Below are 23,668 nucleotides of genomic sequence, written 5' to 3'. Positions count from 1 at the left end.
CGCTTAGTGAAACGACTTGCGGTTTTACCAAGGTTTTGTGGTTTTTTAAACTGTTCAACAGAACTTTTAAGATCCATCCATTATCTCATATTCGCTATCATCCAGTCCACGATGTCATTATTTTTCACATCACCAACACTGGTGTTTTGTACTGTACGTATTTCCTGATGAATTATTTTATACTGAGGAACCTTTTCCTGAGACAATAAATGAATTTTTTTACGCATATAAAGCCTATGTCTCATTATCTGTTAAGTATAATTGAAGTGCCACCGTTTGCGTGGTCACTGCTATTTTCCGGTCATCAACATTACTATTTCAAGAAACCCTAACCCTGGTGGAGAAAGGAATAACTAAAACTTTCCCGTTATTGGGCTTCTTGTGCATACACGTGTATTATCCAGTTTGTAGCGGACATATGACCATTTATACACTAGCTTTATTCCCTTTTTACTCGGGTAATAACATTTTTGACACGAGAGAAAACACGTGTAATACACGGCCTATGTGCCAGTTTGGATCCGTTTGTGCTATATGGGGTGACCTCCCTACAGTTCCATTGGACTTTTTCTCATAGCAATTGATGTGAAATAGGGTTGTTTGGATCCAAGTTTTAAGAGGATGGTCTTTGATTTGAAAATTCACATACACTGTCCACTTCTTACCAACCCTTATAATGAAAATTATCGGGTCATTATTACACGATTTATAACGAAAACAATTAAACTAAAATTAAAGAAAAAAATTTAAGTTCCTGCTCGAGACATCATCAGTTTCGACCCAGAGTTCATGGAGGCTTCCGACGCGCGGAAAGTTGAACGAACCCAATGTCACGGCACCTGAGCCCGGGAAAATATTTAAAAAAAATGTGTATTCAAATTCTGTGACGGGAACCGGTTTCTTTTGACTCAGAGGAAGAAAGCAAAATGAAGAAGTGGAGGGGATGGCAGAGTCGGAAAAGAACACTCAAAAAAATATAACATCACAATTCGCCTGGTGTTGCCAGACTAAGGAGGTATACCTTCTACTTTACTCAAAGAAATTTTGCGGCGTCCTGCTGTTTATCTTATATATCCTGTTTGTGGCGTTCAAGGATCTATTCATTAGCGCTGCTAGGGGATATGCTGCTTCCGTAAGTATAATTTATCTGCTTTGATATCTTATTTTCATGTTTACTAAATCCCGGCCTTAATGCAGTTATTCTGGATGCAGCTACCCTTAGGACAGTTACGTATGTGTTTGTTTTACATCTTCCGAAGGTTAAATAATTACAATCATTTGTCATTTGTGGCCGTTTACTTATATTTTAAAGCCTAAAAGTTTGTATTATATTTTTGTGGATGTTTTACCACTCACGAACATTTTTAGTGAGTAAACTAAAGCCTCCCAACTTACTATTACTGACTCACTTGCATAAATAATAAAAAAAAATACGTGATATGAATCGCCTGGATTCTTTCTAATTGGCAAGGGGACAATAAACTAAATCTGCGATAAAACTCTACAGAAATAAAACAGGTCACCTTGTCAGGTGTCGGCTAGACCCGGTGCATAACCCGAAAGACCTTCACTGCCTTCTTTCCGAAACTACGTAACGTTTATTATTGCTTCTATTGATCAGAAGAAAGTTTTCTGGCTGAACAGCTGAAATTGTTCGGTCCTTTCTATAATCTACAATTTTATTGATGGGTTCGAGCAGTTTCAGTTATAGGTGTTAAACTATGAATAATTTAAGCTTTAATGATGGAAAAAAAGGGTTGCGAAGAAAAGGAATGGTAATTATCTTCAAATAGTATTTTTTTTCTCAAAAAATAAACTTGGTGCACAATTTTGAAGGCATAGGAATATACTTCATTTTTATTTATTTTCTTTCAGCTTAAAGTAACACTACTTTTTTTACTTGAGGGAAACAAGATGGCCTATTTTAAGAATATATTGATCATTCAGTCGCTTCTACTGGGAATTTTCGCTGTGACCAGCGGGCAAAAAGTAAAGTTGACTGAATGTCCAACGCTGACGTCCGATACTTCTGAAAAGTTGACGTTTGCTAATGTAAGTATACTCAACGAATTTTACCGCATTCAATGTACAACATGCGTATGATAAATGGGCATTGCATTTATTCGTCACAGGCTACCATCAGCCAATCACCAAGAGGAGACTCGCAGGGTAAAATGCAAGTGTATATGTTTACGGTTTCTTGATCTGATAAATATAAAGTTGTTAACCGGTCAGACGGCTCATTGCATTCTCACCTTTTTTTTCTATTTGCATAATACCTTTTTTACTACACTTTATCATCGTTTTTCATTTTCTTCAATTTATAATTTTTAGCACTGCATAAAAGTGCCCATGGTTTCGTATGAAGAAGTATGTTATGTTGTGGTCTCGGGTTACACAGAGCAAAGTCTTCCTATCTTGGTGGCGGCTCACATTAACTGCATCTTATGCAAAGTGCACGTATTTTTTAAAATATCGTGCGTGTTTTTCATATCTGTGTGTTGTGCATGTGGGGATCCTGTTGTACATTGAATGGTGCTGATTGGTAGCTCTCTGCAAAACACCCTAGGACTGGCTTGCAGGGCTGTAGATGTAGCTATATTTTCGCTTAGATATAAAACATTAGATTTTTAAATAGTAGAAGGTACCTATAAACATAAGTTTAAGTTGTTTATTAGTTTTCTGCGATGATTGAAATTCTTTTGCAATGGTATTTGACTGATTTTATCTTCGCTGATGGTTTATATACTGGTTTTCGCTGAGGAAATTTCAACTTTTACAGCTCGTAGGTACCTGGAAGGTGATCGCTGCGACTCCGTCCATCCACCATCCCGACTGGAAATGTACAACATACACATTTAACGCAATTACGGCGAATAGCAAGTATTCGATAGGCATCTCAGGAAGGAGGCCTCTGTAAGTATATTCTTTTGAAACGTAATGATCGTAGTTGATACTAGTAAAGATTTGCATATGCGGAAAGTGATCTAATTTAAAATTTTATCAATGACCAGAGTATCTGATAAGATATTTCCTTATATTATATGCCTGTATTCTCAGCCGCATCTACATTCTTCTTTTTATCGAATGCCCTGTCTGCATGCGATATTTTACTGACTATTTTCTTCTTACTTCCTTCTTCGCTTGTTAATCTGCTTCCAATTTAGCAATACAGTTCCACAATTTCAAGTTCTTATCTTTATAGTTTCATGAAAGTTCAGTCTAGTCTCTTTTTTTTTGCATGCTAGTATATATCTTAGTCTTCTATTTCCAAATTTTCTGCTAAAACATGGCCAATTTCCTTTAAATATTTATCAGAGTATTGTTGAAATCATTCGATGCTTTGGCTATGACTGCTATAGTGTCAGTCAATATCATCGAACTCATTCTTTTTCCGTTTAATTGACATCTGTAATTTCTATTTGATTTCCATTACGACTTTCTCGCCATAAAAATGAAGGGAAAGAGTGCACAACCTTGTCCCAATCCTTTCCTTATTCTATTTTTTCAGTCGTGTCCAGATTTCATCCCAGTAACTTAATTTTGATAAAAACATTGTGAAATTCTTCGATCATTGCAGAGGACTCCAATTAACTTCAGAATTCTGAGCACTAATTCCATTCCACTTTGTCAAAGGCCTCCTCCAAGACAATAAACGATATGAACATCGGTTTTTTTCTTCTCTATTCTCTTTGCTATGAGCAGACGAACAGATTTGGTCCATATTAAAGAATACTTCTGTTCTTTATTCCAATTATTCTGCAGACGATAAATGTCATTATTTATGGTATTGTTTGGCTTTCGGTTATAAAATCTTCAAGCTTCACTACTATCTTCTTGTTAGGGATATGAAATGATATTGTTTATCTTGAAGTCACTTGGTATATCTCCAGTCGAGTTCATTTCGCAGATTGTTTTGTGGGGCTCAGTTGAAGTCTTTTCTCCAGCATTTTGAATTAGTTCGGCTGGAATATCATCTACTCCTCTTTCCACAATCCTTCGAAGATCTTTTATTGCTCTGTCAAATTTCGATATTTAGATGTTGGCTCCCACGTGATCCTTTCCTTCCCCTTATTCCTCTTAAATATTTTTGAACTAATTCTATGTTTGCTTCCGTTACATTACTTTTCCAATTATTTTTTCCATTTCGTCACTTGGTCTACGTTTTTAATGAAAATATTTCCATCATTTTTACTCATTGCATTGCATTTTGCTCTGTGTTCCTTGAAATAATTCCTCCCAATTCTATAGGAAGCAACCACTTTTCCCTTTCCAAGTTTTTCAAATCTTAGCATAGGTTATCAACGTTTCTCTAGCTTTCCTCGCTTTGCAAAATATGTTAGGCATTTTCTTTTGCAGCAAACCTCTTTGTCTCCAGTTTTCATAATCTTCAACTTCCTTTTTTCTTCTATGAGGTTTTGGACTGAATCCGTGGTACATGGCCTTTTTCTTAACAAATTTCCTTCTTCCCTGAACTTCCTTTGCGGCATCCAGTAGCCACTTTTCGAAATTTTTTTTTTTTTAGCTATTCTCTATTCATATCTCAGTAAGATTTTCTCTAATATTGTTCTCCATTGCTTCTTTAAATGAACATTGACCCTATGTTCCTTTAGATACTTCACGTACCCAACTTTTTCATGGATTTATTTAATATCGTGAATTTCACATGGTATTTCATCAGCACTATATTGTGATAACGGTAGTTTTTCGATTTCTAAGCACCTTCATTAACATGCACTCTGGTTGAAATATTCTCTAATCTCCTGGAATTTTTCACGTTCATCTTCAACGTGTGTGATTCTGAAACAGCTTTTTGTCAAACACTAGCTTGTGCAAGGTCAATAGTGTTAGGATCTTTTAACCTCATTCATTTCAATTTTCCAATTCATACATCCCAGTCATTCTTTTATAGTGACCACAAGTTGACCACTTAATCATAAGTATACAATAAAATTGAATCTTTGAGCACGGTTTTCTTCATGAACATTTCACTCATTTGAGTTTTATTTACAGTTTTGGCACCTCCTACCTGTCGGGAACTGCTACTGTAACTGGAGTCGCGACCGATGCCTCAACAGCTTGGACCTACCTCACATTTGACATCACGGATGGATGTAAGCTTATAGTAACGTTTTCTTTTAAAAACGTATTTTTTAATATGTCAAGGCTGATTCGTTTGTTTTTCTTGGAACGCAGTGATTTCATACTTAGCTGAGACTCATAATGGGATATTCACAGCTTGTTTATTATCTTTGATTATTTATTATCTATAGAGTCACTACAGAGGTGAGTAATATTTATGAATTATCCTTGGACTTGCCTCCGTGTCCTAAAATCGAAGTCAGCCGACCTATCGGGCTCAGTACCTTTTTTACCCTACTCATGGCGGGTAAACTTCAACGCGCTTGTGTCCCTTTCTCTCGTTTTACCAATCACAGAAGAGTGGCCAGTGCAAGTGTGGATTTGGACAAGGGACTTAAAGACTGTAGGTAGAGGGTAAAGGATAGCTGAGGGAAGGGGAAATAGAGGGGAGGTAGGGTCCAAAGAGGGGGGGAAAAGAAGTGGGTTGAGGCAATTAAGGGATTAGCGGTGGATGTTTAAGCCGGGAGGAAGAAATGCTTTGAATAGCCAAATGTAGCTTAATTCAATAGAATTAAGTTTGAGTGGGTGGTCAGTGGGGGGAAGGGAGGCTAAAACTGAAACATTGTAGCAATCATTGAATTGACGCTGATGAGTGGCCGCATGTTTCGCCACTGGGAAGGATGCAAAGTCAGAGGAAGAGCATGATGCTCTGTGGTTATTAATTCTAAGATTAAGGGGAGTTGAGGATTTGCCTATATAAAAGGAGGGACAGTGCTTGCATTGAATAAGGTAAACTACATTTTTTGAGGTACAGGAGGCCGCAGGAGGTGGTGGTAGGTAGGAGACGAGATGACTGGGGATAGAAGGAGGGGTAAAAATAGGGCAGGTCTTACATCTAGGACGACCGCAGGGCGAAGGTGTGCTAATGGGAGTATTGGGTGACTTCTGTAAGGGGTTAGTAGAACGGAGTAAATTTAAAAGGTTTGCAGGTCGTCTGAATGTGACAGTAGGGGGTTTGGCGAAAAGATTGGCCGTCGACTTATTGTTTTTAAGAATAGGGAAGAGGTCTTTAAGAATAGATTGCAGGGATTGTATTCCAGGAAAGTAAGTGGTGCAGAGGGAAAGGTCTCGTGGTTTGTTACTATTGCACGGTTCTGGGGGGCATTTGTGTTTGAGAATTTTTTTACGTAGGAGGGACTCTGGGTAGCCTCTCTGGAGGAGGGAACGGTGAAGGTTGTGCAGAAAATTATTTAAGGCATCAGGATTATTACAGATACGGTGGCCTCGAATGGAAAGGGAATAGGGAAGGGAGCGTTTAGTATGGGAAGGATGACAACTGCTGAAATGAAGGTACTGCTGCTTATTCGTGGGTTTTACATGGACAGAGGTGAGAAATTTGTTGTTGACAAGAGAGATATTGACATCAAGGAAGGTAATCTGGGAATTAGAAATGGTTGAGGTGAAAGAAAGAGAGGATGAGGAATTGAGAGTAGCAATAAAATTTTCGAGGGAATCATTACCATGTGGCCATAGGAGGAATATGTCATCAATAAATCTGAGCCAAAGGAGGGGTTTCAATGGATATTGGGAAAGGAAAATTTGTTCAAAGTGGCCTAGGTAGAGGTTTGCGTAGGAGGGACTGAATCTACTACCCATTGAGCAACCTTTGATCTGTAAATAATGTTTGTTATTAAATGAGAACGAATTGTGCGTTAGGACGATATTAGTTAGGTCTAAGAGGAAGTCGGTGCTAGGGGTATGAGGAGTTGGGCGTTGGGAAAGGAAGTGGCGGAGGGAGGAAAGACCTTCAGAATGAGGAATTGATGTGTAGAGAGAAGTGACATCTATGGTGGCCATGGTAATTTGGGTGTCAGGAGGAATTTGGGTGGATTGGAGACGGTCTAGGAAGTTATATGTGTCTTTGATATGGGATGGTAGAGACAAGACTAGTGGCTGGAGGTAATAGTCAATGAAAGCGGATATTCTTTCCGTGGGTGAGTTGCAAGATGAGACAATAGGACGGCCAGGGTGGTTGGGTTTATGTATTTTTGGCAAAATGTAAAAATGTGGAGTATGTGGGTTTGGGGGGGAAAGGATGGAGATGTCAGACGAAGAGAGGCCTTCCGGTGGGGCATGTTCCTTGAGAAAAGACTTGATATTTTCCTGGAAGGTGGGGTTAGGGTCATGAGGCATGAGTGTGTATGAGGAGGTATCAGTCAGTTGTCTTTCAGCTTCCTTAATGTAATCAGAGGTGTTCAGGAGAACTACTGTGGATCCTTTGTCAGCTGAGGTTATGACTATATCAGGATTGTGGATGAGTTTTCGGAGGGCAATGTTCTCCGATTGAGAAAGGTTGGGTTTGGGCTGAAGAGATTTTAGGAAAGAATGGTTGCAGACTTTTGAAAGCAGCAGATCTATAAAAATTTCAATTGGGTGGCCGGTTGGGAGAGGTTTAGGTTCATGGGTCGAGGGTGGTCGAAACCTGGAAAGGGCACTATGGGGAGGAATTGGAGTATTAAGTTCTTTCTGTGTATCCCAAAAGGCTTTCCACCTTAGATTTCTGCAATGTTCAAAACACAGTCACTAAACATAGACACAAAAAAAAGGAAACACTCACACGAAAAATAAAATTGAAAGACTTTCGTAGTTGTAGCTACTTCATCAGTCAAGGTGAGAATGAGTGGGGAAGGAGTGTGTTGGAAAAAGAGAAAAGGTGGAGGGAAGAGGGGAGGGGTGTATTGGGGCGGGGCTAACTCAACAAGATACATTCAGACCCGGGTGCTTGTTGGCTTGCAAATGCCAGATGCACGCCAATTCGAGGGTGTGGAGATTGAGGGGCGAGTCAGTGGGTGACAGGGAGGCAATGATTGAAACTTTGAAACATTGATTAAAGATGGAATCATGCGATAAACAATGTGTGGGGACCGGGAGAGATGCGTGTGGGGACGACGGACAACAGGAGGCGCGGTGATTATTTATTCTGTGGTTGAGGGGGGTGGAGCATTGGCCTATATAAAAAGCGGGGCAGGAGTTGCATTGAAGGAGGTATATGATGTTGGTGGAGGTACAGGTGGTGGAAGGATATATCGGGAGGAATTTAAGTTTGGAGAGGAAAGAGGCTGGGGGTGGAGAGAAAATTTTACAGGTTTTACATCTAGGACGGTTGCACGGCGAGGATGGGGTAATGGGGACTGAATTCAATTTTTGAAGGGGGCGGGTGGCTTTGAAGATGGTGCTGAGGTTAGGTGGTCTCTTATACGTGATCCGTGGAAGAGAGGGGAAAATTTGTGAGGTGGATTTGTGGTTGGAGAGAATGGGGTACAAGTCCTTCAGGATGTCCTGTAAGGCATGAGCACCGGGGAAGTAAGTGGTGAGAAGAGATGGAGAGCAATTCTTTTCGGCACGGGGTTTATTGGACCTGTAAGGTTTTTTTCTAATTTTGTTGATTAACAGTTTATCGGGGTACCCGCGGCGGAGAAGAGAAGTGTCTAGATTGGAAAGGAACTTCTCAAGGTCTTCGGGGTTGTTGCAGATTTTGTGACCACGGACGGAGAGAGAAAAAGGGATTGAACGTTTGGTATGTGGTGGGTGGCAACTGTCATAGTGGAGGTATTGCTGTCTGTTGGTGGCTTTGATGTGGACAGATGTCTTGAATTTGTTATTTTCGGAAAGAAGAATGTCCACATCTAGGAAAGTGATGTTGGTGTTAGAGATGGAAGAAGTGAAAGAAACTGAGGTGGAAGAGTTAAGTGAAGTTTCGGAAGGAAGCGAACTTTCTGGCTTCGGTTAATCGAGTTTTGCTTGACTCACAACGCTCTCTTCCTATCCGACGCCAAAGGTATCATAAGAAGCATTCCTCGCTTATCCTATCCTTCTTCCGCCTAGGCATCTCTTTACCTGTACATCTGGTGAACCCTCCGACCCCGCCTCCTCCTCTTCACAGCTTCAAACCTGACCTATCAGTGATTTACAACATTCCTCCCCCACCGCCACCCCACGCCAAGGTCCACAAGCGAGTCCATATGTGCGATTCACGCCCAGGGCCTGTCGATGAGCCAGCCTCTGCTACCACGGAGGAACCCCAGGAAGAGAGTGTAGTCAACCTTTCTTCCACCCCCCTTTCTCCTGACCAGCTCTCTCTCCTCCACAAAGGGCTTTCTTTCTGCCCCACGCCGAAAGTAAACCCCATTCACATTCTGAAAGATACACTCCAGTTCTGCCGTAAACTTAAGTGGAAATTCTTCTGGGAGACCCACACTAACCCCACCCAACATTCTTCTACCGTCCATAGTGCACTGACGAGATTTAAGCCTCCTTCTTCGCACGAACCCAAACCTCTTCCCTCCAATCATCCTATTGAAATTTTCAGTAATCTCCTCCTCTCTAAATTTTCGGACAAATCTTTCATTAAATCAATTAAACCTAGGGACAATCTTTCGCGAACAGAAAAGTTGGCATTGAATTCCCTCATCCGTAATCCGGACATCGTCATCACTCCGTCAGACAAAGGGTCTACGGTGGTCGTGATGAATGCGGCTGACTACAACAACGAGGCGCTTAGGCAATTTTCCGACGCTTCGGCGTACCAACCATCCCTGCTGATCCCAATCCCCAATACCGAGAGAAGATTCTTTCTTTCCTCGAGGAAGACGGACCACATGAAGGACTAACAACCCAAGACATCGCATTACTATCACCTTCCAACCCCCGAAGCCCTCATTTTTACATACTACCTAAAATACACAAAGCTAATAATCCCGGCCGTCCGATAGTTTCTTCCATTCAATCTCCCACAGAACGAATTTCCGCTTTTGTTGACCATTACCTCCAACCCATAGTGCACTCTCTTCCCTCATACATTAAAGACACGTATCACTTCCTCCAACGCCTTCAGTCGACCACCCTTCCTGGAGACAAAGACGTAATAATGGCGACCATCGACGTCACATCTCTTTACACCTCCATACCGCACACAGAAGGCCTCTCCGCTCTCTATCACTTCCTTGAGCAGCGCTCCACTCCACAGATTCCGAGCACAAAGTTTCTCGTCGACCTCTCCGAGATAATATTGAAACACAATTCATTCTCGTTCAATAACAATCACTACACACAGTCTAGGGGGTGCGCTATGGGGAGCCGGTTCAGTCCGTCCTATGCCAACCTTTTCCTTGGCCGTCTAGAACAGTCTTTTCTCTCCCAATACCCACTCACACCTACCCTTTGGGTCCGATATATAGATGATATCTTTCTTTTGTGGCCACATGGCATGGAATCCCTAATCACTTTCACCTCCTGCCTCATTTCATTTTCATCTGTAAATTTTAATTCATATTCCTCCTCCACTCATGTCACATTCCTTGATGTGGACATCTTTCTCACAAAAAATAAATTTCACACATCTGTACACATTAAAAACACAAACAAACAGCAATATCTACACTACAATAGCTGTCATCCGACACAGACAAAACGCTCCCTCCCTTTTTCTCTTTCCATCCGTGGTCACAGAATATGCAATAATCCAGACTCCCTTAATAGATTCCTTTCAAATTTACACCATGCTCTCAGGAGAAGGGGTTACCCGGAACCCCTCCTCCGGAATAAGATCCGAAAAAAATCATATGTCCCGAAAAAACTAGGCGGGGACAATTCGTCGCAGTTCCTTTCTCTCTGTACGACCTTTTTCCGGGCGTGGACGTACTGCGTAGGACCCTAAAAGACCTTTTCCCCATCCTCTCAGACAACACGACCACTTCCAGATTTTTCCCGCGATGCCCTTCACTCGTTTTTAAAAGACCACCAAATCTGGCCAGCATCTTAAAAACAACCAAACCACTGCCCAAACAAAGTACCTATATTAAACCACAGCCCTCGCCTTGCAACCGTGCAAGATGCAAAACTTGTCACATCCTCATCACCGAACCCCTTCCCGATCAATTCCTTGCCTTCCCTCCTCCTCTGTGTCGGACATTTCTTGCACAACAAAAAACATTGTGTATATACTGTTATGCCAGAAATGCCCCGCTTTTTATATCGGCTTATCCACCACTCCCCTTTGCATCCGAATGAACGGGCATCGCTCTTCATGCAATAGCGTTTCTTCTGTTTCTGCTTCCCTTCCAGTCGCCGTTCATGCTTCCTCCCACAAAGCTCTGTTTGACCAATGCTATAAAGTGGGAATATTAGCCTCCCTCCCCCCGTCTACCACCCCCTAGAGCTGAAGGACTTGGAACAGGCATGCATATGGGCTTTCCGTGTGTTTTCTGGTCCAGGAATCAACCGCGCCCATTAGAAAGAACAACCAATCCCCGTCCACCGTTTTTCCTCCCTCCATCTTAGCCCTCTGCCTTGCACCCTTCCTTATGCCTTTTCCTCACTTTCCCTCCTCTTCTCACTTGAGAAAGATGGGCTGCGTCCCATCGAAAATTTGTAAAAACAACCTTTTCCCGTAAGTTCCTCACTTTTATTTTATTTTTCGTTTTCCTGTCAATTTCTAAGTTTTTTTGTGTGCCCACCCTAGGGCAAGAAGAAGTTAGGACAACTTTTGCGATGATAACCATTCCAGGCGATTGATTAATGTGAGATTTATATCGATAACAATCTCCTTGGATACGCTTTATTCGCTAATAACTTTATTGTTATCCAACATAGGAATGCGAAAATCAAATGTAATAATTAATTTAACGTGGTCTATGAGAGAGAAGTTAAATCAAGAGAATAAAGTGATTACAAACGAAGTTATTATCGATCAAAGTGTGCATTCGGTATACGTTTTTACCAGGCTTATTTACATAGTTACGGGGATAATTTTTTAAAAAATAATCTTAGACAGCAACGTTTTATACCCACATGTGAAATATTTTGATGAGTAATGATTCCTTTGTAAGATATATCGAAATGAAATAATATCGATGGGTCTCATTTTCTCCTTTGTTATTGAGAGTACCAGTTTGAAATTTTTAGGATAGAACGTGAATGGTGATATAAGATTTTTGTTATCTTTTGGTTGCCATGACAGCTTTAACTTTATGCCGAAATATATTTTCAATGTAAAGTAAATGGGGATATATGAAAATCGTTTTATACAAGTTTCCTCTTTTGCGAGATCAATTAAAATAAAAGGACATAATCCTTACCATAGTGGTCACATTTAGTAATGATGCGCATTTCGCTTGAGCAATTTTTCTGCGAGAAAAATCGAATCGAAAATGCTGAAATTCGATCATAAGCTTACATATTTTTTTATTAACTAGGTAAGGGACTGAAACTCTTACTGGTTGATAAAAATAAAGTACAAAACAAGATAGAAGTTAAAGAAAACTAATGCAGTTGTTACAGCTGAATTTTTATCGGTAAAATAGTGCATTTAATGTTTCGCGTTTGCAGACCTGTTACTGTAGTTCCAACGATAAGGATTTAACGGCATGCTAGGAGGCAACGTACTATTCAAGCATATAAAGTATTCTGCAGATCTACATTCCCTATCCTAGATATGTCGGTAGGAAATTTTATCGATAGGTGTCTTTTTCTCCTACCCTATTAACTGTACCTGCCCGAAATTTTTGTCTATTACTACGATGAAGTGTATGGTATTTATAGTATATCCATCCTTAGCAAACACAAACAAACTGAATGGTTTACCATGCGATAAAACGTGTCTCGTTAAATTGTGTCTGTGTGAGAAAATAGAGTTTTCCAATATCTAAGCCGCAAACAGACGTACTTTGGTCTTATTTATTGTCATTGCGATTGCCAATCTAATTAGAAATTGAACTCGTATATATTAAACTGTCACATCTGTCGGATTAATAGGGATTCGTGGTAGTGATATATCTCCTTGGAATATGCCATTTATAATTTAGTGTGATAGAAAGATATTTCAAACGGCATAAACAATATTGACGGTCGTCAAGGGGACAGTAAGCGAAACACGCTAAAATTGAACCTTTTTTGGATGTTAACTTATAAATTCACATTAAATCAGTTATTAAACGAAATAGAACTGCAGGAATAAGAAAATGAAATTCTTTTTCTTTCAAATTATATGTGGCTTAACTTAACCTGAACAATATCACTAATTTTAATAAGGAAAAGCAAATACGTCAGCAGGCATTAAAAATTTAATTTACAAGTATTTATTATGGAAATGACTCATAGCACATTCCAGGAACTCATGAGCCCAAGACGTTCAACAAGAAACCAATCAAATCTTCTTTACTGGAACAATTTCATTACTCCCTAACCCCGCGACGTAATATCAGGCTTAGGATAACAAATATTTCATTTATATATGCTCATAACATGTTCTACGAAATGAAGTTAACAGATTCTTTCAACGTTCTAGATTACTCAGAAAAAAGTAAAATAATCCGAAAATCACATAAATTATTACGATTCACAAAAGATTAACACAAGATTTCGTGAACTTATTCCTGAACGATGTAGTGAAAACTCTTCAATAATATACAACCATGCATATGATTTAGAAAAGCCAATCGTTTCAGAAATATTTCAATCGATATATCCGCGAAAAAGTAAAAATGGTGGACACTACACATTTGTTTCCCGGGAAAGTCTTATTTTTTACTGTATTGCTCTCAAAATATGTATTTCATAGGGGTAACCTCTCTTAGATATGTTAGTAAATGGATGTGACAGTTTAATACCGCCATCTTCGAACTCACTGAAACGTCCTCGAAAAAATTAAATTATGCATATAAGTCTCCTTTTCGGGTACCTTTCGTTACAATTCCGCCGCTTTTCCAACCCCTACCACTAATCACCACGGAATTGATGTGGACGATTGGTGACTCCTAGCAGTGCAAATCTATTAACCTCCGGTTTCCCCCTTATGCCCCAAAAAAATTGAATTTTGCATTTTGAAGTCTGCATTTTGAGTACTTCTCGTCACAATTCTACGGCTGATCCCTACCCCCACGACTCATTCCTACGGAATTCATGTGAACGACTGATGACCGCTAGCAGTACACCCATATAACCATATAATCCGCTGAAACGTCTGCACGTTTTTTTGTGAGTGTTCTTTTTTTACGTGTGTCTATGTTTTTATTAGTACAATTTATATATATATATAAATAATGTAAAGGAACTTCTTCTTGCCCTGGGGTGGGCACACAAAAAAACTTAGAAATTGACAGAAAACGAAAAATAAAATAAAAGTGAGGAACTTACGGGGAAAGGTTGTTTCAATTTTTCGATGGGACGCAGCCCATCTTTCTCAAGTGAGAAGAGGAGGGAAAGTGAGGAAAGGGCATAAGGAAGGGTGCAAGGTAGAGGGCTGAGATGGAGGGAGGAAAAACGGTGGACGGGGATTGGTTGTTCTTTCTAGTAGGCGCGGTTGATTCCTGGACCATAAAACGCACGGAAAGCCCATATGCATGCCTGTTCCAAGTCCTTCAGTTCTAGGGGGGTGGTAGACGGGGGGTTTCTTTCTGCCCCACGCCGAAAGTAAACCCCATTCACATTCTGAAAGATACACTCCAGTTCTGCCGTAAACTTAAGTGGAAATTCTTCTGGGAGACCCACACTAACCCCACCCAACATTCTTCTACCGTCCATAGTGCACTGACGAGATTTAAGCCTCCTTCTTCGCACGAACCCAAACCTCTTCCCTCCAATCATCCTATTGAAATTTTCAGTAATCTCCTCCTCTCTAAATTTTCGGACAAATCTTTCATTAAATCAATTAAACCTAGGGACAATCTTTCGCGAGCAGAAAAGTTGGCATTGAATTCCCTCATCCGTAACCCGGACATCGCCATCACTCCGTCAGACAAAGGGTCTACGGTGGTCGTGATGAATGCGGCTGACTACAACAACGAGGCGCTTAGGCAATTGTCCGACGCTTCGGCGTACCAACCCATCCCTGCTGATCCCAATCCCCAATACCGAGAGAAGATTCTTTCTTTCCTCGAGGAAGACGGACCACATGAAGGACTAACAACCCAAGACATCGCATTACTATCACCTTCCAACCCCCGAAGCCCTCATTTTTACATACTACCTAAAATACACAAAGCTAATAATCCCGGCCGTCCGATAGTTTCTTCCATTCAATCTCCCACAGAACGAATTTCCGCTTTTGTTGACCGTTACCTCCAACCCATAGTGCACTCTCTTCCCTCATACATTAAAGACACGTATCACTTCCTCCAACGCCTTCAGTCGACCACCCTTCCTGGAGACAAAGACGTCATAATGGCGACCATCGACGTCACATCTCTTTACACATCCATACCGCACACAGAAGGCCTCTCCGCTCTCGATCACTTCCTTGAGCAGCGCTCCACTCCACAGATTCCGAGCACAAAGTTTCTCGTCGACCTCTCCGAGATAATATTGAAACACAATTCATTCTCGTTCAATAACAATCACTACACACAGTCTAGGGGGTGCGCTATGGGGAGCCGGTTCAGTCCGTCCTATGCCAACCTTTTCCTTGGCCGTCTAGAACAGTCTTTTCTCTCCCAATACCCACTCACACCTACCCTTTGGGTCCGATATATAGATGATATCTTTCTTTTGTGGCCACATGGCATGGAATCCCTAATCACTTTCATCTCCTGCCTCAATTCATTTCCATCTGTAAATTTTACTTCATATTCCTCCTCCACTCATGTCACATTCCTTGATGTGGACATCTTTCTCACAAAAAATAAATTTCACACATCTGTACACATTAAAAACACAAACAAACAGCAATATCTACACTACAATAGCTGTCATCCGACACATACAAAACGCTCCCATCTTTTTCTCTTTCCATCCGTGGTCACAGAATATGTAATAATCCAGACTCCCTTAATAGATTCCTTTCAAATTTACACCATGCTCTCAGGAGAAGGGGTTACCCGGAACCCCTCCTCCGGAATAAGATCCGAAAAAAATCATATGTCCCGAAAAAACTAGGCGGGGACAATTCATCGCAGTTCCTTTCTCTCTGTACGACCTTTTTTCCGGGCGTGGACGTACTGCGTAGGACCCTAAAAGACCTTTTCCCCATCCTCTCAGACAACACGACCACTTCCAGATTTTTCCCGCGATGCCCTTCACTCGTTTTTAAAAGACCACCAAATCTGGCCAGCATCTTAAAAACAACCAAACCACTGCCCAAACAAAGTACCTATATTAAACCACAGCCCTCGCCCTGTAATATATATAGATACACGTTTGAAATAAACTCACACGAGCATGATAAATAATATAAAGGAACATCTTCTTGCCCTTGGGTGGGCACACAAAAAAACTTAGGAATTGACAGAAAAACGAAAAATAAAATAAAAGTGAGGAACTTACGGGGAAAGGTTGTTTTCACAAATTTTCGATGGGACGCAGCCCAACTTTCTCAAGTGAGAAAGGCGGGCGGGCACGCGCTCGGGAGTGACGTTGTACCTACGATTGTGCGAGTAGGGAAGGTACGAAGGTTCATGTTTGTATGCGCGGGGTTTATTGGAAATAGCCGGTTTTTTTACTTATTTTATTCATCAAGTTTTTCGGGGTTGCCGCGGTGAAGAAGAGAGGTGTAAAGTTTGGAGAGGATCTTTTGAAGGTCTTCGGGATTATTACAAAGTCTATGTCACCAGGCAGAGGGGGAATAAGGGAATTTTTTTTCAGCTGAGCTGGTTGTAGAACGCAACTATGGTGATTGATAATAATTTTTCACAGGGAAAATATGTTTGAGGCATAATGCCACGAAGCCTACCATAAAAGTAATTAAAGGTTTACAGCCTACGTTCCCTAGAATATTTTAATCTATTTACGAGTAATGACAAAAAATTTCACCAGAAAATAGACGTTGACCCTTATGGGATTACCAATTTTTGGTGAAAGAGAGCGGGGTTTATCCTACCCAAGCAGCCCCATTCGTGCCAAACTTCACTTCACGCTCGAAACCAGTGTTTCCCCCTCCAGTATATTCCAACCGCCTTGATGAGACTCTGTCTCTCTTTACTCAACTTTTTCCCGAACGCATCATTAAGGATTAGAAACCCGCTAACTGGGAAGTTTTTCGTCACACAGTCACAGCCGGGATCGAGGAAAACGTCGCCATCACAGCGCTTCACACCACCGAGGCAATTGACAACACAGTCGTGTCTTTAACAACGGTCGTTACCGCAGCTATCGATAAATTGGTGCCATCAAAAACAGCCTGGCCATGGTATCAACTTGCCTCACCGCCGCAAAACACAGCAGCCATCCGGACCAAGAATCGACTTCGCCGGAGATACCAACGTTTGAGGGAGGAAGAAGATAAGACGCTTGCGAATGCTGCTAGACATCATGTCAAGAGCCTCAATTCGGGCTTTCGGCAAACTTCGTGGGATAGGGAAATCACTTCCCTGAACGTCGAGGACGGATACATTTGGAGAGTGGCTAAGGCGCTGAAGAATGAATCCTCAGAGGAGGCCCCACTAAGAACAACAAGAGGATTAATCTGCTCTCCGGATGCTAAAGCGGATGATATTGGCAATTTGGCAACAGAAGAACGGCCAGAAGTCATCCCCGCTGCTCCTTTCAGGGCAGTGAAAAGAACAAAGGGGAAAACTCCTTCCTTCAATAAGTGGATCTCAGTGAACTAATTAATTCACCAGAACTCTTATGACGCCACCATCCAATGACACATGGACTTTCAGTTTCTTTTGTTTAAGTAATGAGAGAGTGGCTGAATGATGCAGATTTTTCTCGTCGTAACTTAACTTTCCCTTTCATCTACCTGATTCCTTGGTTAAGGTTCGTAGGGTCGACGACACGGGCCAGCGAGGGTGAGCGCGCAGAGGAAAGGGTTCGAGATTAGGGATCCTACGGAGGGTATACCACGCCAATATTGGAACTACCTGCTCCATGGACCTCCAAATGCATCTTAACAGATTCTTTTGGTAAAATGGAATTTCGAGTCTGAGTGTCACATTCCAGGACCTGACTCAATCTTGAGTCCTCACTCTGTCTCGGTTGCTCAGGTCCCAAGCTAAATTTGAGTTCCAGTTAGAGTTGCAATATCACCGTGATTGCACTGTTAATATTTCATTCTAACTCATCTGACAGAGTATTACGCTCAAGTCCGTTAGGTACCTTATGTAAAATATTCGATTCAAACAAGAAAGATTTGAGTCCAAACATGAAAAACATTTTAAATATTAAGATAAATTTTCTAAAATATGGTTTCTATTTTTACAGCCAAGACATACAAATGGAATTACTACATTGTGCTGACGGATGATGATACTTTCATTGCCTTGTTCGCATGCGAGCCATTCCTCTTTGGAAGGATCGGTAAGTTGTCTTGAAAACTAAGTGATAATCAATAAATGCTGCGTTAAAAAGTAGCATCGTACGCATTCATTAAATTGCTGCTCTGGTATAGTACCAGTAATGACCGTGCCATCTTTTTCTAAATGAATATCTGGCTGGGTTTTCAGTAAGAGGTATCTAGTGTTTAATCCACAGAAAAATATTTAGAATATTTTTATTTATGTAATATTCTTTTATTTCTGTAGGAAAAGCAAATCGTAGTTTTTCTATACCCTTTTTCCGAACTGATGGTGGCTGGAGGGAAAATAGCAAGTAGCCAATCAGAAGCGCTGCCACTTCTCCGTTCCCTTACATCCCCTAACCTTTTTCCTTCCATCCGGCTGACCAGCGTTGCCAGCCTTGGGAATAACGGTAATTTCGGGGGAGGCGTAATATTCTTGGACGGACGCTGTGCGATCTCCACAGATTCGGTTTCGCATCACTGCTAGCTGGAGAGCGATCTGCACTGTACGGAGCTCTGAGAGAGACTGCGGCTCCTATGCACTTTCTTCTGTCACTCTTCTGTGCTTGGCTAAAAGAAAGGGTCGGTTTCGAGCACGCTCGAGGTCAGCCGCCGTCAGTTGGGAAAAAGTGTATATTAGTAGCCCACGTCACCATGATGACAGCGTAAGGTTTCCTATTTCATTACTTCCGTCCTAATCTTGCCCCTGAATGCATCGTCGGGCTCTTATAGCGGTGGCACTTCATTTCCTTTTTTCTCCTGCTGCCCTTTCCCTCCTGAGGTGTGCGGGCGTAACAGTTTCGGACTTAAGTCCCGGCGCTCAGGAGTCTAAACTAGCGAGCCCCCCCTGTATACTTGTTTCTGTTATCTCACGATCACGTTGTGGAAAAAGAATTCATATAAAATATCTTTGCGACTGAGTTGCAGTTCAAAGTTTTCTGAGGCGGTGAGGGTGTAGGGCACGTTACTACCTGAAAACCTACCAAAACAAGATAGATGAAGCCTAGCCTCCGGGGAATTCAGTCGCTTTCGGGCTTCCGTGGTGCACGTTTCGTGAGTTAACTCTGTTGGCTAGTGGGACCAGGACACTATATTTCGTTTCGATGCCCTGACAAAGACCTCTTCGAAAACATGGCAACGTCCGCGTCTCTCTCTCCCATTCCCACGTCCTTAGTGCCGCAGCACCTCCTGCCACGACTCGTCTGAAAACATTCCGAGGTTTAAAAAATGATCGTAGTTTTTCCCGGCGAATCGAATGAATAATATCTTCTCGGGTTAAGCACCGGGTCAGGCTTTTTGAGGCCGAGAAGATTTTATTCATTCCGAGGTTTTGCGGCTGGGCCATTGGCAAAGACATATGAAAGGATTGTAGTGCACATCCATTTAAGTGAACTCTTTTCGAGAAGAGGATAATTACTCGCCAGTCCGAACGGTAGAACGCCGCGGCGTTCTACCGTTCGGACTGGCGAGTACAACTTGGCTCTCCGGCGCGCCGGGAGCGAATACAGGAGACCCGGATGAGGCTAACGATTTGAAATCTTCCTTGAAATTTCCGATAGCTCGTAGGTCCACTGGTGAATCTTCTCTTATTGCAATGTTCGGGCTTGGTTTGAAGGAGTTTGCACCAGTGCGCGTAACTGCGTACAAAATTACTTTTTTAATGCCACACTTACAAGGGGATTGTCACAAAATCGGGCATCAGATTTCAATCAAACTTTGTAGCGTTGTAGTCCATCGGGTGCTATCTACGAATAACCCCCTATGTGGTTTTGTTTTAATCAATAGTTTAAACAAAATACTGGTTTAAATATTTACATGCCTAATATACTCCCTGAGAAAACGACAAATTAAAAAAAAGTAGCGGTCCGGTGGTTACCGTACGTACGACCCTTGTTCGGAAATTCTGCGATCAATTCTTGTTGTCTACACTTTTTCATAATTCTCTCCTTCTTTCAATTCTGCAGAAGCCTGCTATTCATCATTATTTCGACGGTTTTCTCTGTAAATTTTATTTTCTGCGTAGAAATATATTTCTGCTTTATAATTGCATCCGATATTTCCCCACTTTTTTCAAGCAGAAGCCAACTTTTAATTATGTATTTCCGTGTCACAAAACGAAGCGTTTTCGCAATATACATGTCCGGATATGCTACATTTTAATTCTTTGACTGTAACCAAAGCATATTTATTCAATGACCCGTAAATACATTCCAAATCTTGCGGTTGCACGATTCCTACCAGTCACAAACTACCCACACTGGAATCTAAAAAACCTTAAAACTTGCGCACGATTCTAGTACAAGACAGTAATTAATACTTACTTGGCCTATCCGCTGCGATAGGGTACGGAGGCAAGCGTAAAAAGGTTCATAAATATTTTGTAAAAGAACCGTTGCAATCCGAAGAAGGCGAGGTAAGGACGGAAATATATTTTTGCCGTAGCAATCCCTCTTTCAGTAAGCGGTCGCTTAACTATTTACAAAACATTTGTAATTAGAGGCCTCTCTACCTCTGTACCTATCCCCGAAACAGAATTAACAATTATTTGGCGTAGAAAATATAGCTTGAGCAGACTCTGTTCCATGGCATAAAAAGATTTCCACGTAGAAAAATAAAATTTGAAGTGAAAATCATGGAAACAATGATGAATTGCAAACGTTTGTAAAACAAAAACCAGGGAAAGGGAACTGCAAGAGGAGGCCCAATTCCATCCCATAAAATGCTGATTTCAGTTGCCACTTCGTTCGCATTTTAATCGATTTTCAAAAATATACTCAGCGCGGTGGTGAGTGCAGTGCGTGAGGATATTTTCACGTCCCTTGTCAGCAAGGTTGAGGTCAAAATAAAACGCCCCTCCATACCCTCCACAAAGGTAACCTGTAGAATTCGGCATCGATACACTTCTAAATCGAGACTAAAAGAACGCTTCATTCTTGTTAAAGATGAACTCATTATTACGGATTTCCTAGTTGAGTTTTTCCATCGCCTATCGAGAACAATTCTTTCTCATTTTTACTTTTGGGACCACACCAAGCGATGAAATAGACGATTACGAACGTATATGTTCGTGAAAGTCTATTTCATTGACTGGTTCATAAATACGGTATTTACGTACGGTAACGGTGTATGGAATACCGTTTTTATGAAAAAAAAACTCAACCGGTTTCGACCTTTTCAGGTCTTAGTAAGATGTGAACGATAATGATGATGACGTGAAAAATTGGAAACCGGTTGGATTTTTAATGCATTCTGTATGGAATACAAAAATGTTTATTTTTGTGTCCATAATATACGTGTTTATTAAACGTAAGGGTCATGCAGACTATAAAAAAGTTTAACCATTGTGGCCTATGTGTCAGCTCTTGGCGATGCTTTTTGTCAAAAGTCCTGTGATTCGTTGGTTTCATCCAATTGGATGAAAATTTAGCACCTGTCCTATCCATTTGGACAAAACTGAGTTGGGTACAAACGATAGGACCAAATTCCAGTTGGATGAAATTTTGACCATGGGAGACGGTGCGTGTCAGTTGTATCAAAATTTGATGCAAATTTGACCGTGGGACATCGGCTTAATATTAGTGCGAGGGCGTATGAAGCACAACCTTCTTCTCCTGCGCCACAATATGGCTTTCCTCAATTCGGCTACTCGAGTGCAAAATCGCCTCTGAGAGAGGGAAAGACAGACAAAGGCCTTGGTGATGGAACTGGCAGCATTCCTGACCAACAATCGGAAGGTCCGAGTTTGAATCCAGCCCAAACTACTTTTCATGTAAGATCTAAGGTTTTGGTGGTGTGGTGTGGTATTTGGAGGAGGGGTAGGTAAGGAAAGGTGGAGAGAAACCCGACTAGTCATTTGCCTGCTCTTAACGAAAGGCGCCAAGGGGACCACGGCTTAACGTCCCACCGATGGACGGAGTATTGCGCTGAAAATGTCTTCCACCCAATATTAAAGAAGGAATCGGGCAGTCACTGAAAATTCTCTGCCATCGCAGGGATTTCACCCAAGTCCACGGGGTGGGAGCTCAGTACAACAACCCGATCCATGCATATGATTTTCCCGGCTTATGAAGTTCAAAAAGGATTTTCGGGTTTTCCGCGGGGTAATTGGCTCAGAGATAGAGCAAGTTGTTCTTCGAAACTTCGGGGCAGAAGGCACCGATTATCCGATGTAAAACCCGAGAATCCTTTGAGGAAACTATTTTTTAAGACGAATGCCCCCTTTGGTGTAAATTTAACTCCCTTTTCTAATATTTTAATGAAAATATTCTCATTATCAAAGGTGTTAGCTAATATGTGTGCTCTGATTTTACATTTCAGAGAGCTTTCTGCTTCTTGCAAAGTCAGGTGTCTCATCAACCAGCGTCACGACAGCGTTAGACACTGTAGCCAATTATGGTGTAACGAGATCAGACTTAGTGTACCCGCACAACGCTCAATGTCTGTGAAAATATAATGATGTTAAAAGCTCTTCGAAATGTTTTGGTAAAAATACAATTTTTTGAAACCAGTAGTTTTGTCTGCTGATAAAATATTGAAATATATTTTTACATCAGAAAGCATTTCTATTTTTTTGCCTCATAAAGTTTGTCGAATGCACCAAACAATATACACACGGTAAGCGCTGAGACTAAATAATAATAATAGTAATAATAATAATAATAGTAATAATAATAGACCAATTACATGTCTACCCACAATCTATAAAATACTATCATCAATTTTGGCAAAAAAGATTTACAAGCATATCGAGACACATGACATCTTGTCGGAGGAACAAAAGGGATGTAGAAAGAAATCACAAGGCTGTAAAGAGCAATTGATAATCGACAGTGTAATTATGAACACTGCGAAAAAGGCCAAGAGAAATCTATTGATAGCATACATAGACTACCAAAAGGCATACGATTCGGTTCCACATTATTGGCTAAAAGAAATCTTAAAAATTTACAAAATAGATATTTCAATTGTGGAGTTTCTAAACGCAGTAATGAGCAAGTGGCAAACTCAGTTGGTATTGAATACCTCTCTAGGTCAAATTCAAAGTAGTATTATCCGAATAAAAAAAGGAATATTTCAAGGGGATTCACTGAGCCCATTATGGTTCTGCCTAGCTGTCAACCCATTATCAAATATATTAAATTCAACAAAATATGGATTCAAATTAAAAATTGATAGAAATCAGACACATATGATTAATCATCTGTTCTACATGGATGATCTAAAGCTATATGCCCACAATCAGAAGGAGTTAAATTATATGTTGAAATTAACGGAGAGCTTTAGTAATGACATATGTATGAAGTTTGGAATAGATAA

General features: G+C 41.0%; 1 protein-coding gene across 1 annotated transcript; it reads left to right on the top strand.

Annotated features, from left to right (window-relative positions):
• The first annotated feature begins 1,000 nt into the window (after positions 1 to 1,000).
• LOC124164340 lies at positions 1,001 to 22,896 on the top strand. The gene is made up of 6 exons (XM_046541620.1): positions 1,001 to 1,132; positions 1,876 to 2,052; positions 2,783 to 2,916; positions 5,014 to 5,114; positions 18,277 to 18,372; positions 22,670 to 22,896. The coding sequence occupies exons 2-6, from the start codon at positions 1,915 to 1,917 to the stop codon at positions 22,795 to 22,797; spliced, it is 597 nt and encodes a 198-aa protein (XP_046397576.1). The 5' UTR covers positions 1,001 to 1,132; positions 1,876 to 1,914; the 3' UTR covers positions 22,798 to 22,896.
• The last annotated feature ends 772 nt before the right edge of the window (positions 22,897 to 23,668 follow it).

This window comes from Ischnura elegans, chromosome 8 (genome assembly GCF_921293095.1).
Source record: "Ischnura elegans chromosome 8, ioIscEleg1.1, whole genome shotgun sequence".
Classification (NCBI taxonomy): Eukaryota; Metazoa; Arthropoda; class Insecta; order Odonata; family Coenagrionidae; genus Ischnura; species Ischnura elegans.
The sequence above is the reverse complement of the archived record's forward strand: the minus strand, read 5'-3'. Positions and strand labels throughout refer to the sequence as shown.